Raw genomic sequence first — 14,895 nt, forward strand, 5'->3', positions numbered from 1 at the left:
ACCCTGCAAGAGCCCTTCCCAGGCAGCGGGGCTCACATTTGCCCATAATTCACTGCTGAGCTCATGCGGCACGCAAAGCCGTGGGCCGAGGCTTTTCAGCTCTTGGGAATGTAGTGACGGGTGAGAAAACTCGGGGAAAGAATGCTACCATCATGGTTCTAATTTGAGAAAAACACCCACGCGTCCACGTTCGAAGTTTTCACACGACTTCGGAGGATAAACCATAAAGTACTGATTTGTAGCTGTCAGTTTTAGTTTGAATGTTCTTTTTCATGTAGGTGCTAAATGCCTTGTAATAGCAGTAGATAGTTTACTTTAAAAAAAAAAGAAAAGCAACTCAGCAAAAGTGTTTTCTGTTTAGGTTTTTGTTTTTTTTCTTTTTGCGGAAACCAGATTGATTTTCTTCACCTGCTCTTTAGCCTCCACTGCATCTACCAGGGTGAGAACAGATTACAATACTTAGAAATGTATCCTAGAAAAAGGCGCTGCTACCACCCTGGTAACTTCAGGATGGAGATTTCTGGAGGGACGGATCCTGAGTGTGTAAGCTTGAACCTATACGCTATATTTCAGTCAATACAGTCTAAATGACTCCACAGTTCATATTTTCTATTAACTTTAAATGCAATACCTATTAAATCACTGATTTCTGTGTGAGGAGGATAGAATGATGCCTTCCTCCCATCCCCCACCTGATGATGCACACTCTTAGTCAGCTGCCTGACAAAGGGCTACTTTTGCTCAAAGAAAAGACAAATAAGGACGTTTCTGGTCATTATAAACTCACAGTCATGTTGTGGAAAAAAAAAATAAGGAATACCACCCATCAATCTTATCAAAATAACACTATTCTAAAAACTACAGTAGGCGAGCTTTGATTGCCATACAATATTGTAGCAGCTAGTAATAGCACCTGTGTTTGAGCTTACAACACAGGAAAAACAGGGTTCAAGACACTCAGGGTCCATGGGATAAAAGACGAAGGTCCAAGGTAACATAACAGACACACACCTAAAATGATCCAGAGCTACAATGAAAGCACAAATCTTTCTCACCGATCTTCCTCAACAGCAACAAGACACAACCATAATGATGCATTTTTTGGCACCAAATAACCAGCTGTGATTATCGACAGATACATTCACTTTGTCAACCACATAAAGGTATTTATAGGATAGACAGGACAACATGTAGCAATGCTCTGAAAACACAAAATGCAAATTTGAGTAAAGGTTCCACAATGAGTTGCACAAAAGCACGATGCGTGGTATTTATGGCATAAATTACATTAAAGTAACTTAAATGTGAGCTTTCTCAACAGAGCAAACCTAAGTAGTCATTTTTATGCTGTAGCTGCTCCACTACTATTAGGAAACGTCTGATGGTTTATTTTGGCACAGTTAACTTTCCGTACATTTTCTTCTCTTTTTTTTTTTTTAATCCGAGACTTGTACATTTCTGAGAAAGACTTTACTCCAGTTTTTGCTGCCATAGTTAAATTGCTGAGCAGACATATCGGATTCAGTAGTTAGTTTTAATGCTGACATTTTTACTCCACACAAGCTTGTGCTCAAACAAAAGCTGGAGAGAAATACAATGATGGACCCACCAATTTTAGATGTAACAACAGCTCTTTGTGCTGCAGCCTGATCTATTCTTGCTACACAGAACTATAAATATGTTCAGCTCCCTCAAAATGTATGCATTCAGCAAAATCTTGCATAACTAAACCTTCTCTGAGAATAACTGAAAACAACTTTATGTCTCAAATCCAGTGCAAGATATGGAAAATAAGACCCAGTTAACAAACTAAAGTAAACATTTCCTACAATTAATCGGTATATAAACTTTTTATGTGACACAAAACTAAATATTTACACAGACAAATGTTTTAAAGCAGAAGAAGGCATTAGGATAAATGTTCAGTTAGACAAAGATGTTATATATTGCTGATTTTGTTTGCTAATTTTAAACACAATGAAGTCTGACTAATACAACTACAACAATTACTGTATGCAGTGGGGTTTTTTAATTTCCACTACACAAAAAACTGTTTATATCTGCTTAGAGGGAAAAAAAAAAACCTGCACGGTTTGATTAGAATAGCTGACACAATTACAGGCGTTTAATGGCATTCTGCTTTCCAAAATGTTGCACACTCGCAGCCAAAAGCTATTCACAAGCTACTGGAAAGCTGTCATTAGGAACTTGACAGTGCAAAGGCTCAAAGCGGAGCGGTAATGGCCGGTTGTTTCTCATAACAGTCAGATTAACGCCCTGCAGCCTGACATCGACAAATCCTGCTGGAAGGTATGTCAGTACTGAGGATTTTTTTTTTTGTTTTTTTACATTTTTGCCAATACCACTTCACCACAATAACACGTGCAAGTGTAGTATGAAGGTATAAGTCCTTTTTCATAGCTGGGACAACTCCAATTAGAAGTTGGATTCTCGCACTAAGCGGTGCAGCATGTAGACTCCAGAAATATGTTGCACAATGATGCATGTAAATAAGCAACAAAAGAGCCAATAACGATTAGGTCTTAAACACTCTAATGAGAGGGAGGGAGTGTGTAACTCAAACATTTTTCACAGAAACGCTCCAAGACTCTGCACCATCGCTTGGTGCCAGGAGAAAATTTATTAGGCTGTCAAATGCTAGAATCCATGTTTCATTCAAGCCTAATATTCAGGTTTCAGGTGGAATATCAGATACTCACTAACTCGACCTATAGAACGGTTGAAGGTACGGTAGGAACCAGATATTTACATACACAGTATACATATACTCATAACTACTTTATGCCACTGTCTAACACGTTTCCTGTTTTACACCAGGATTACCAAAATTATTTCTATTTTCTAGATGCCAGAATTAATTGAAATTATTTTTTAATTTTCTTTAATGTGCTGAAGTTCATGACTCGGATCAAATGTTTTGGACTTCCTTCCTCAAGCTTCTCATGTCCCCGTAGTTTGCTGGACTTTTTGACCCATTCCTCCTGACAGAACTGGTTTAACTGGGTCAGATCGTAGGGAACTTTGCTCGCTCGCTCGCGCACACACACACACACACACACACACACACAGCTTTTCGGAATATTCTAAGGAGCCGACATCACGACTTTGTGATGTCCAGTCCAAAACATGGACTTTGTGTTCCCCTCAATATTTGCAAATGTTGCTTCCACATGTTGCCAGCTGCTTGATGAAGTGCACCGGTCCCTGCCGCGGCTAAACCTCCACTCAATATGAGGTTGTCAATGACATACTTTACAGCTGAGCTGGTTTACAAGCCTCACCTTTTTCTTCCAAATGTAACAATCATCATTATGGGCAAATACTTCCCATTTTTGCCCTCTTAAACCACAGGAGTAAAAAAAGAAAATGAAGATTGTTTCCAGCTTTGCATTTGTGTACTGTAGTCTGGCCTTTTTTTTTTTTTTATATATTTTTTTTTTTTGCGGCTTTTGGAGTAAAACATGATTATCTCTTTGGAAAGCAAAATCTCCCTGAACAACATGACAACTGCACACTCCCATGGTGTTTATATATACCTAGAATCGCTTGAACGGATGAACGCCACATCACAAGACACCTGAAAATTAAAGCCAACCGTGAAGCAGTTCTTTTGAGTCATTCACACGCCATTGTAAACGTGGAGACAAAAGTTTGGCATCATTAAAAAAATATATGTTTAAACTTCTGACCATCCCGTAGCCTTTATCTCTGAGGATTACACGAAACGCCATCACTCACGTCTGAATCACTTTCATCAGTCAGTTGTAGTTTACTTTTCACAATCACAGGACGCATATCAAGAGGTCAGAAATGTCCAGTCTGAGGTAAGTTCTCCCTCCACTGTCTTATCTTCATAAAAGTAAACATGAGTCTGGATTTGCTCAGAGATTCTTTTGCTTTTCCCCTTATAAATCTAAAAGTAATGATGGAGAATGATGCTTAAAATCTGTGCGGTCCCCAAATGGGAGTATGTAATACGATCAGTCTGAAATGGGGCGTGATACAAAAGACTGATGAGTACTGAGATCATTTTCATAGTCGGTGCTCAACGAAAGAAACTATAAAATCAGACGGGGGGGGAAAAAATTACTTGATGCTACAGAGAACAAAGTTAAAAAGGTCACATTTAAATTTATGTAACAATAAAATAATGAGAGATTTTATGATTCTCAAACAAAAAAAAAGAAGAGGAGAAAGGTGATATTTCTTTTTTTTTTTTTTTTTTAAATATCACACTAAAACTTCCCAGACTCAGCACAAATACACTCATCTGCTTCAGTTTTAATCCACACAGCATCATCCATAAACACATCCCCACAATTTACGGGAAGCTGGTTCAAAGGCCTTTTTCAGAAGACAATGAGGCAATTCATTCTGCTTTTCAGGACGCTGAGGGCACAACTGCGCTTCGAGAGAACTCATAAATGCCGAGGCGCATTCAGAAGACATATGGTTTGTGTTTGGAGGAGAACAAACAATAATCAAATCTGTTGATCCTCTTCTTGCTGAGAGGAGGAGGGTTGCTAATATAATACTCCGTTCAGGGTAATCATAATTTAGGGAGTGTAATTACCACCACCACCCCCAATCCCTCTCACATCAACCCGGTCTTTGTCAGGATGCATGGAGAAGGCTTCCACAGAGACTTAAAGGTTTTTCAGTCCTGGAAAGAGCTCGCTTCATCTGCGTAATCTTTGTTTAAAAGATTTTAATCTCCATGTTAGGAGAATTGTTAAATATTTTCATGAGTGAGTTTATTTTAGCAGTAATACCTATCACAACTCCAAGACGCAAAGCTTTCTTATATAACGGAGGTAAAAAATAAAAAAATAAAAAAATCTACTACTTCCGTGAACGCTGTTATGCCTTGTTAACACACTCAGGGCTGTAGCTCCACATGGCTTTAGATGTGACAGGAAGGAGACTTTGATTCTGGTGATATTTACGAACAGGCAAATGAATCCCAGGGAGCTCTGCGTTTAATTATCATGCATAATCTAAAACTGCAAAAAAACACACACACACACACACACACACACACACACACACACACACACACATCTGCATCACAGGATGCTTTATGGGTGCAATTTAGCAGCAACAATAAGAACGTCTCAGTAAGTTCAAATCCAATAATCAAAGTTGGTTCATTCCAAAAGATACAATTGCAACGTAAACGCGTCTGAGTTGATTTCAGTCGCCACGGCCACGAATAATCAACCTCAGCATCCCTGTAACATTTTGCTCGCGCTGAATGAGCCTTACCTTGGAGCGGCGGCAGAGAGAGGCACAAGCGCGCACTTTTGGCCGTCAGATGCGCTCTTTCCTCGGACTGAGCGATGAGTCGCTTCGGGCAAGCGGAGCTCATGCTGTGGGGGTCGCTGGAGTTCCGGTAGACCTGCGATCCAAAGCCTTTCCGCGCGCACATCTCCTCCGCCTTGCCGCCGAACACGGAGAGCGTCAAGCCGGTGATGTCCGGGAAGGCTTGGGTCTGACAGCGGCTCACCATCCCTACCTGCGCTGAGGAGCGGTGCATCGATCAGTCGGCTTTCCCCGTGCAACCCTTGGCCGCTTCTTCACATTCCCTATACGGACGTAGCAAGAAAAATAAATCACAGCAATCGTTCCAAAACTCAAACACAGCCAGTCAAAATGGTTTAGTTGAGTCAAATAATAATAAAATAATAATAAATAAAAAAAACAATAAAATGAAAATGTGGTAATATACCTTATTCAGTCGTTTGATAAGGGTCAGGTTAAGTTTAAATATCATGTTAAACTGAACAGGAGAGCGTCTGAAAGACTGATCCATAGCATCGTCTTCAGTCACTCAGCATCCCATTCTGCCGCTCTCCTTCTGTGAGATTGACAGATCGCTGCGCTGGTCTGCACGATTCAGGAGCGCCAATAAGGACTGGGTGCGCGTTTCTGTGGGAGGATAAGATCTGGGTCGGAAGCTGTAGCAGCTGTACTAATTGTAAGATGCATATCTTCATATAACTTCATGGTACATTGTTGGTGGGCAGTCAGACTCTTGATATTGTCTCTTTTTATCCTTCCACTTCAAGTTGATTTGCTTTTACCTTTTTTTTTTTTTTTTTTTTTTTTTTTTGCCAGCGAAAAGTTCAGCCATGTTTTTACCGTCCAAATCTTCTGCTTGGAGAATAAAAAGCAGAATAACTTCGGGCTTTCTTTGAAAACCTACATTTCCCAAGAAATTCTTTACAATTAATATATCTATTTTTTTTAATCCATATGCTCAATTCAAAAAGATCCCAAGGAAGGAAGATTATATTAACTTATAAAACACTATGTAGGTTACTTTCCTGTGAAACATATTCTTTAAACATACTCACAGCAGAAAAATGACAATCGAAATCCTTTTATGTCTCCTCTTCCGATCGATGAAAATCTTGAGTCTGCATTTTTCAACGAGGAGATATGGCTCTGCACCGCCATCTAGTGGCCTTTATGAGGAAAAATAAACACTAAAAAGCTGAGGTTAATAAGATGCCGCAGAGTAACGCAGATAACCTGTGTTGTATGAGAGGAGTTTAACCTGCGTGATCAGTTGTAAAATAAAGCACATGCACTACATGGGGGTGCATTTGTGCTGCCTTCAGGTACCGTTTGAATTAGTGTTATTAATTTAGATTATTTAACATGTTATTTTAAACATGCTAAATATATTTAAGATTTATTTAACATGTTTTTTTTAATTAAGATTAGTGATGGGGCACTAAATGTGAATCTATTTTGTGTTAACACACCTAACCAGAGCTTCATGTTAGACCTAGATATTAAAAGAATAATGCCTGCATTATAGCCTTAGAAAGCAGCCATAAGATTCAAAGCTGGAGTTCTGAGTCTGAATGGTTCTGATGATTTTATCTACTTTCTTTAAGTAATCAGGCAAAGATAAATCTGACCATGTAGCTAAAAGTTGGTACAAGACTGTGTGTGGTACAGCAAAACTTTGACTATGAGAGCCAAAAAAAGTGCAGACTTTTTCTCAAAATGCGAAAGAGGAAGCAGCGGTCTACTTCAGCAAGCTTTTTTTCCTTAACGCGATAAATTATAATTCAGACATTTTATATGAATCTTATTACAGCGAAGAAAGCTGCTCTCTGTATGGCTTAGATTTGGCGCGACAGTTCGGTGTTTTCTCTGTGCTACTAGAAAATACGAGCATGCAGAGAGTCCGTGAAGGCATCGGTTATATATTTAAAAAAAAAAAAAAAGCGTGAGGTAACAGGCAGGGTTTATTAGTGCAGGACTGGAGCCGTGTGTCGCAGCGACAGCGGGGTTTTATCTCCCTCCCTAAGGAAGGGACGATGTTTCTGCAAAAGTTGTTCGTTTATCTAACAGCACCATGCATGTTCTGCTATATTATCGTTCTGAGCGTCTTCCTCAACATTTTAAAAGTTCTCTCGCCGAACCTCGCCAGGAAGCTCATCCTGAAAATGGGAGAAAAGGTCACCATGACCCAGAATCCCAAGTTTACCTACGAGGATTGGGGCCTGACGTATGGATCGCTTGCATTTATTAAGGTTGCCTCCAAGACCATGTGGCTTTCACTGGGACAAGAGGCTTTTGTTGGAGGAAAAGCTCCAGACTCACCTGTGATCAGCATGGATGGGGAGAGAACCAGCATCTTCAAGTACCTCAACGGTGCGTATTTGTTGGCCCCGACATGCATGCATCCCGTGTCCGCCTTTATTCTCGGTCGCTAACATTTGTGCCGCCTCCTGTCTGCAGGCAACAGACCGCTGGTGTTGAGTTTTGGAAGCTGCACCTGACCCCCGTTTATGTTCAAGCTTGACGAGTTCAAGCAGCTCGTCAGGGACTTCGGGGACGTGGCGGACTTTCTTGTGGTCTACGTCGCTGAGGCCCATTCAACAGGTGCGTGAAATCTAAAAAAAAAAAAAAGCACGGACTCACGTGATATCAATCCACGAGGAAGTTATCGGGGTGCAGTGATTAATTTGGCTTTACCTTATACACATGCGCAGCTCATTCATTCCTTCATTCTCGCGCCCCAGCCACACGCTTCAGTGTGCTATTACGTAATCGACCAACACAAAGTAGTGCACAAGTTGCCAGAATATGATGGTTTACAATTAAACTATTACAAATGGGTTTTGTATGCAGTCCACGTAATTCTGATACACCAAGTTAAAAAAAACTGTTTTCTAAGATCTGGATTTTGGGCAAGGAGGGATTCAATCGAAGAAGGTCCATGGTGACTCTGGAGTCAGAGATTTAGCGTATATCACAAGTGTTTGTTCTTATGGGGGTCTCATATTTGTTAGAGGAAAACAGCTACCCAACATACCCTGGCCTTATGTGAAAATGTAATTGCTAATCTGGATGAAAATGAACTATTTTACTTGGAAAAATTTGCAAATATTTCAAGTACTGTGTGTGCAAAGCTGATGGAGACATTCTCCTAAAGAAAGTTTTGACTGGGTAGGACTGAATCCAAAGGCACAACGTGAGTTTTAGATTTTAATTTGTAGAAAGAACAAAAAAAAAGGGGTATTATTTGCCTTTGAGCTCACTTTTATAAAAGTGCTAATTTTGCACTTTAAATACTTAGGAAAACACTGGCGTATGCGGTTGCAATTGCAACTTTGATTAACAGACCTCTGCTTGTTTCGTGTCTTTCGCCATTTTATATCCTAGCTAACATCAGAAACATTAAAGTACCAAAAATTAGGTTGTAACTCATGGAACATATTGTAAAAGCATTTATGATCGTCATTTATGTCCTGCTGCACTCTTTATGATTTAAATGAAATGCGTCTCAGATGGGTGGTCCTTTGGCAACAACTTTGACATCAGTGAGCACCGGAGCCTGGAGGACAGGCTGTCTGCAGCACAGATCCTGCTTCAGAATGACCCTCTGTGTCCTGTGGTGGTGGATGAGATGAGTAATGTCTCAGCCATCAAGTACGCCGCCCAACCTGAGAGGCTGTACGTGCTGCAGGCTGGAAAAGTCCTTTATAAGGTGGGAGCTCTGCACCTCTTGCACCAGAAATAGCTGACATGCATGACATTTAAACAGCTGGGACGCTAAATAAAAAGTAAAATGCAACAATCGCACACACAACGTATGATTGAAAGTTGTACAAAGTAGACATGAATAAAGTAGGTGGTAATTTTTTTTAATGTGAATTATCACCAAGACGCAGTAAAATACCAAGAAAAACATAAATAAAAAAAAAGTGATTTCTAATGTTTAAAGTAGCTGTTATTGCAGAAGTCAGTGCAGGCGCTAGAAGCTCTTCCAGGAATCTAAAATTGAATATCAACCTCCTTGTGTTGAAAAGACACGAGGGAAATTTCCTGTAAGACGAGAACATTCTGTGTGGCTCCTCCTTTTGTTGTGTAACTGCCGAAGCTGAAGTTAAGCAGATGTGTGGCTTCCCTGGCCCTGATCACACGGCATTGCGTCATCAGGACCGGTGAAAACAAAACAGACGCTTAAGAAGAATTTTTGGTATGCGGTAATATTGTCGATAACATCAAAACGGAAAGCTCCCTTGCCCAAGACGTGTTTCGTGACGACTTGTTGATCCGCTTCTGCCTTCGGTGAAAGTTAAAGGTTTTAGCTATGACGCAGCTGTAATGCTTCCTCTCTCTTTTTTCTGCAGGGCAAAATGGGGCCTTGGGGCTACGATCCTATGGAGGTGCGGTCAGTCCTGCAGAAGATGAAATAAGTTAAACCTTTTCTCGGGAAAGCTGCAGTTGCCGAAAATGCTTTGTTTGATTGGACTCTGCCAATCTGACTGTGTTATTAACTCTTTATTGGCCCTGAATCAAAACACTGTTATCTCTATGTGAACTTGTGCCTCTATGGCATTTTCCACTGAATAACGACAGCTGTTAGAATTCCTTTGCTCCGTTGTCACCCCCAGGCTCTCCTGCTACTTTCATATACACGGTCTTAGCTCAACCTCAGCTCTGTGTTTCTTAATGACGGCCGCAGATGAAACCATTGGGATCTGTGACCAGATGAGGTGAAACACGGAAACGGTCAGCTTGGAGTTTGTTTATAAAGCTTGGTGGGAGGGAGCTGGTGTCTTAAATTTAAGATATAAATTACTAGAACTGCTCATTTGTTTTCCATTTCTTCAGTCGGTGTCAGTAACACCAGTATATTCTGTAAAAATCAAAGATGCAAGTAAAGATTTATCCACTCATCACGCATCTTTGGCTCAGCTCTAATTGGGTTTCGGAGCTCCATGGGGGGAATCCAAACATGCCTCGCTAGTGACACTGAAGATATCACAATGCATTTGTAAGGACTTTTGTTATAAACCAACAAAAAAAGTAGTGGATAACTGAACTGGAAGGAAAGGTACACATGGTTTTCAAAACCTTTAACAACTAAAGCCTTAAAACTGTGGCGTGCTTCAATTTGACTGGTTTCCGTTTCTCCTGAACAAAGCTTCTACACAACACAATACCGCCACCGTCACGTTTCAGCATGGGGAGGATGCTTTCAGGTTAGGATTGTGTGCCTAATAAGCTGCTGCATGTCAACCCAAGATCTCCAGTATGTTTTCCTATCACTTTATTTTTTTTTGACCGTTGTTATAACAGGAAGTCCCTTAAGATAAAACTTCTTTTTGGAGGAAAACCTGCCCAAGAGGTAAACCGGTGAAAAAATAAATAAAATTGAAATAATTAAAAAGGTGCTGGAAAAAAGTTTGTTAGATTGCAGTAGCTTTATGACCATCATGTCAAAAGATCCTCCCACCTGAACTACAGATCTCCTCAGCTCCTCCAAAGTTACCGAGGCTTAAGCTCCCCAGGCCGGAACGGTCAGCTTAGGTGGACGGCCATGTCTTGGGAGATTTGTTTTTGTGTTGTACTCCTTCCGTTCTCAGATGATATAGCGAACAAAGCCAGGGATATTCTTTTATAACCTCATAGCAACATCTTCATCACTGACCTGCCCGCTGTGATCCACATTCTTCAAGTTGTTTGTTTACTAATGCTCTACTGCATTAATTCCTGACATTATGGAAAAGTTCAATGACTATACACACTTTTGCAAATTGCCGGCAGATCAACCGGGAAATAAACCCCGATAGAAACTAACTAAAGGTATATACTTTAATCTTGCCTCGATTATCATGGTAGTTTTCCACAATATTGCTCATTCGACGAAACTAGCTGTATGGTCCTAGTCCGAGTCACTGTGACTCGTCTGATCTCACCAGCTTACTGAATCAGAAAAAGACTGCTGCAAATTCACAGAGGTCTTATTCTTGCTTCAGGGAAAGGCTCTCCAGGTGCTGACTGTCTGGAGGCTATAGCAATACAACAGAGTGTTTGTTATCAGCAGTCTGACTCTATGCAGATGTGCAAGTTTGAGTTGTGAAGCTCCACATTCAGGTTGCTATGCTGGTTATTGCTCAGCAGACATCTCAGCTGACTCCTGCAGTCAGCACTGTTGTCGTTATGCAACAAGTGTTTGCTTTTTATAGCATATCAAAGTGCATATCTGTTTCGCCTGGAATCGGGGGAGGAAGCACAGAAAAACACCCTTTGTTACCGATATCAAAATATTAGAATGCTCATGTATTTTTTGCTTCATTTCCATATATATTGCTATAAAATACAGTGGTTTGAGCAAAATAAAAGGTCACGTTGTTGCTTTATGCGTCTCAGCTCATTTTGCGAGGCCAAGGACACTACATTAAAACGACATTTTGTTTATAAGTCTCCCACATGGATATAATTTTTTTAAAAAACCCATACACACACATTTTTATGTAGCTTTGACAACACAAAACTGTGTAGCTCTAAGTTTGGCCTGAGTGTGTTTGGCTCTGGCCCAGCCAGCTCACATCCTGTGGAGCCAGGCTCACAGCAGCTCAACCCGGCTGACTTCCTTTTGTCGGGACAGGAACCAGAATACTGTCAGAACCTCCCAACAGTTGTCCTGTTTGGATACAAACTTGGACCTTAAAATGTGCAGACCAGCAGTCTCTCTTCCCTGCTCCGAGTTCCTGCATGACATGCAGGTTCCACTTTAGTCCACCAGGGGGCAGTTTGTGCTTTTTGTAATCTTAGACCGAAAACCAAGAGTAAATTTGTGCCAATTGACTTTTAAATATCTATCCATTTCCTATCGTTCGTCACAGTTTTAAAAACTGCATTTCTTATACAGTGGATGAACGTCTGAATCATATACGTGAACTGTGATGATCTCATGCAGGATTCTTTACTTACTTAATTTCTACAAAATAAAGTTTATCCCACTATTCCCCACTCCCTAAAAATTCCTATTTTTAGGTACCTTGTAGTTTCACATGTCCAATCAGGTGAACAACATGCCTTTTAAACGTTTAATGTCTAATGATAAGCGATACCACCGTTTGATACTAATATTGTTTGATGTTTTGGGGAAAAAAAGGGAAATAAATTAACTTGTTCCTAACATCTTGGCTTTATTCTTTCCTCATTCAGCTCCTGGTTTAATCTTCAGACCATCCACTATCCTCCCCTATTAAACCAAGTGAACATTTCTACCCAAACAGCGAAAATATGGTATTTAGTCACAGTATAAAATACAGCTAGTGACGCATTATGCTCGCTTAACTGGACAGTTTATTCATTGCGATTTTCCACACAATTTGTTTTATTTGTAATTAGTCCTGTGCAGTACAGGACTGGCAAAATGTTCCTGAGTGTTCAGCAGCTCTGAGTGGCTGCCAGGTATGCAGGTTTTAAGGAACGTCTGTATGATTTTACACAAGTTGCCCAGAAGGTGGCAGTGTAGGGACTGTTAAACGGGTCACTTAAAAGTATGACATCAGCACCCACGCTCAAAGAGAGAGCGGCTTTTGAGTCGCTGCCCACTGTGGAGACCACTAAAAGGTTTGAATGTTATACACCAGAGATTCCTCTTACTGTTGGCATACAGTGGAATTTATGAAAAACACTGAAAAGAATGTAAATTCGTTTTTACCAAGCTTTCCTTGCAGGATACAGAAATAATCTATATGGTTATCTTTTTCCATTCCAGGATTTTATAAACCCTGTTTAATAAATCTGTAGGTATAAACGTAATGTTGTGCGGCCAACCTTTTTTGACCGACTGTGACGGATACAAAAACAAAGCCCACCTCTCTGCCTTTCTCACACCGAACTCTGATGAGCCCAGACCTGATGAGGAAGAACTTCCTCCGTCACGAAGGACTTCCACAGTCCAGGATTTCCTCCGGTTGACAGCGTGGTTTCGCCTGCAGCATCAGGCTTTAAAGCAGACTCTGGGGGAGTTCATTAAAGGTTCAGAAAAGAGCTACAACAACTCAATAGTTGATTTGTATCCACTGTTATAGCCGTCAATACACACCAGCAGACGCATCTCAAACTAGAACATCATCAAAGTTAGTTTATGTAAATCAATCGAAAGAGAAATTCAACTATTCCTTTAAACGATAATAATCAGTTAGTTTTGACACAGCTAATAAGCAACCCCAAATTCAGTTTCTCAGAAACTTAAAATTACCACAGAAGACCAATAGTTATTTAAGTAATGATCTAAAATAGAAAAGCGTGGTCCTACTTGAAAAGAAGCTGTGCATGAAGTTTTTCCATCAGTTGTTCGTGGCTTCATGGATGAGATCAGCCGCTGGCTCTGCTGAGGTGTTCAGGAAGTCCAGGTTGCTTTATCTCAGCCTTCAGTTCATCCGATTGGTTGGTTCTGGTGTCTCTCAGCTTCCTCTTGACAATAATACAGGTGAGTTTGCTGGTCAGTCCATCACAGTAACACCACAGTCGGCAAAGCAGACGTTGAAACCTTTTGCTTTGACGGCAATAAAAAGAAAGCATCCACCTCTATAATGCTTGAGAGCAGAAGGAAACGTGAAGTGGTTGGAAATCCTGGTAGACAACTATGTTGACTTTGGAATTAAAAAAAAAAAAATAAAACAACAGAGGACCAACGCCAGAGAACGTCACAGCTCTACAAATCACTGGAAAGTGTAAACTTGCTTAAATCTTTGCCTCCCCACTCTTTCTTCAGATTCTGGGATCTTGATTTTTTTCCAATAAATATAAAATGTCCATTCATCTGGAAGAAAAAAAAAGTTTTCACAAGAGAGCAAATGTCTAACCTTTCTGCTTAATCACTTTTCATGTTGTCTCGGGTTCAGTAGAGGCTTAACAAGAGGAAGGTACGAGCTGTAGCCCATGTCCCAGATACGTCTCTGTGTGTTGGCTCCTAAGTCAATGACTCCAACTGTGGTACGCACGCCACTTTGTATTAAACCTTTTCCTTCCACTCAACTTTCCATTAATATACTTGAGCTAGAGCTGCTAAATGTATCGAACATTATTGATCATCTGACCTCAGTAAAATATGATTATTTAAATGGACACCAACTGAAGCATTCACTGGATGACTGGCTAATGGCTGAGATGCTGAAACTCACAGAAAACAGTGGGAACATTGTGGAATTGTTAACAAAATGCGGGTTTATCGTAATCAAGATTGTAACTTTTAGTAATGGCATGTCATCCTGTTATCATGCAGTGCCATCTTGGATGCAACCAGGTCTACACCTCCAATGCAGGGTCGGATGGGATCATCTGTTTAACAACCATCTAGTCACCACAATATTCTGCAGGCTATTAAAGTTACATATTAATATCCACATTATAGATCATTCACATTTCCTGAGGAAGTGCATTTTGGGTTTTTGCTAGTTTCAAAAACATAGAAATCACTAGAAATGAACATTTGATATGTTCTACACTTGTAGTTTTATATAGTTTTGAATTTATATCAGCATCACCCTTTGAAATGAATCACCGAAACAAATTAAGTTTACGATGGCTTCCTAATGTCTTAAG

General features: G+C 40.3%; 2 protein-coding genes across 3 annotated transcripts in view; one reads left to right on the forward strand and one right to left on the reverse strand.

Annotated features, from left to right (window-relative positions):
* LOC103142613 (zinc finger protein GLIS3-like) overlaps window positions 1-6,601 on the reverse strand; it is a 62,236-nt gene extending 55,635 nt beyond the window's left edge. The window contains exons 1-3 of one of the 2 annotated variants that reach the window (XM_016674641.1): window positions 5,750-6,601; window positions 5,537-5,606; window positions 5,287-5,458 (exon numbers count right to left, since the gene is read on the reverse strand). In XM_016674641.1, the coding sequence (XP_016530127.1) occupies window positions 5,287-5,458; window positions 5,537-5,557 (193 nt within the window). In that variant the 5' untranslated portion in view covers window positions 5,558-5,606; window positions 5,750-6,601. Of the gene's footprint in view, window positions 1-5,286; window positions 5,607-5,749 lie in introns of both variants that reach the window. The other variant, XM_016674640.1, reaches the window with a different exon arrangement.
* A 663-nt stretch (window positions 6,602-7,264) lies between these two features.
* On the forward strand, window positions 7,265-11,774 carry dio1 (iodothyronine deiodinase 1). Its single transcript, XM_007558665.2, has 4 exons — window positions 7,265-7,692; window positions 7,780-7,923; window positions 8,832-9,031; window positions 9,678-11,774. The coding sequence occupies exons 1-4, from the start codon at window positions 7,356-7,358 to the stop codon at window positions 9,741-9,743; spliced, it is 747 nt and encodes a 248-aa protein (XP_007558727.2). The 5' UTR covers window positions 7,265-7,355; the 3' UTR covers window positions 9,744-11,774.
* The last annotated feature ends 3,121 nt before the right edge of the window (window positions 11,775-14,895 follow it).

Source organism: Poecilia formosa, unplaced genomic scaffold (assembly GCF_000485575.1).
Source record: "Poecilia formosa unplaced genomic scaffold, Poecilia_formosa-5.1.2 Scaffold98, whole genome shotgun sequence".
NCBI lineage: Eukaryota > Metazoa > Chordata > Actinopteri > Cyprinodontiformes > Poeciliidae > Poecilia > Poecilia formosa.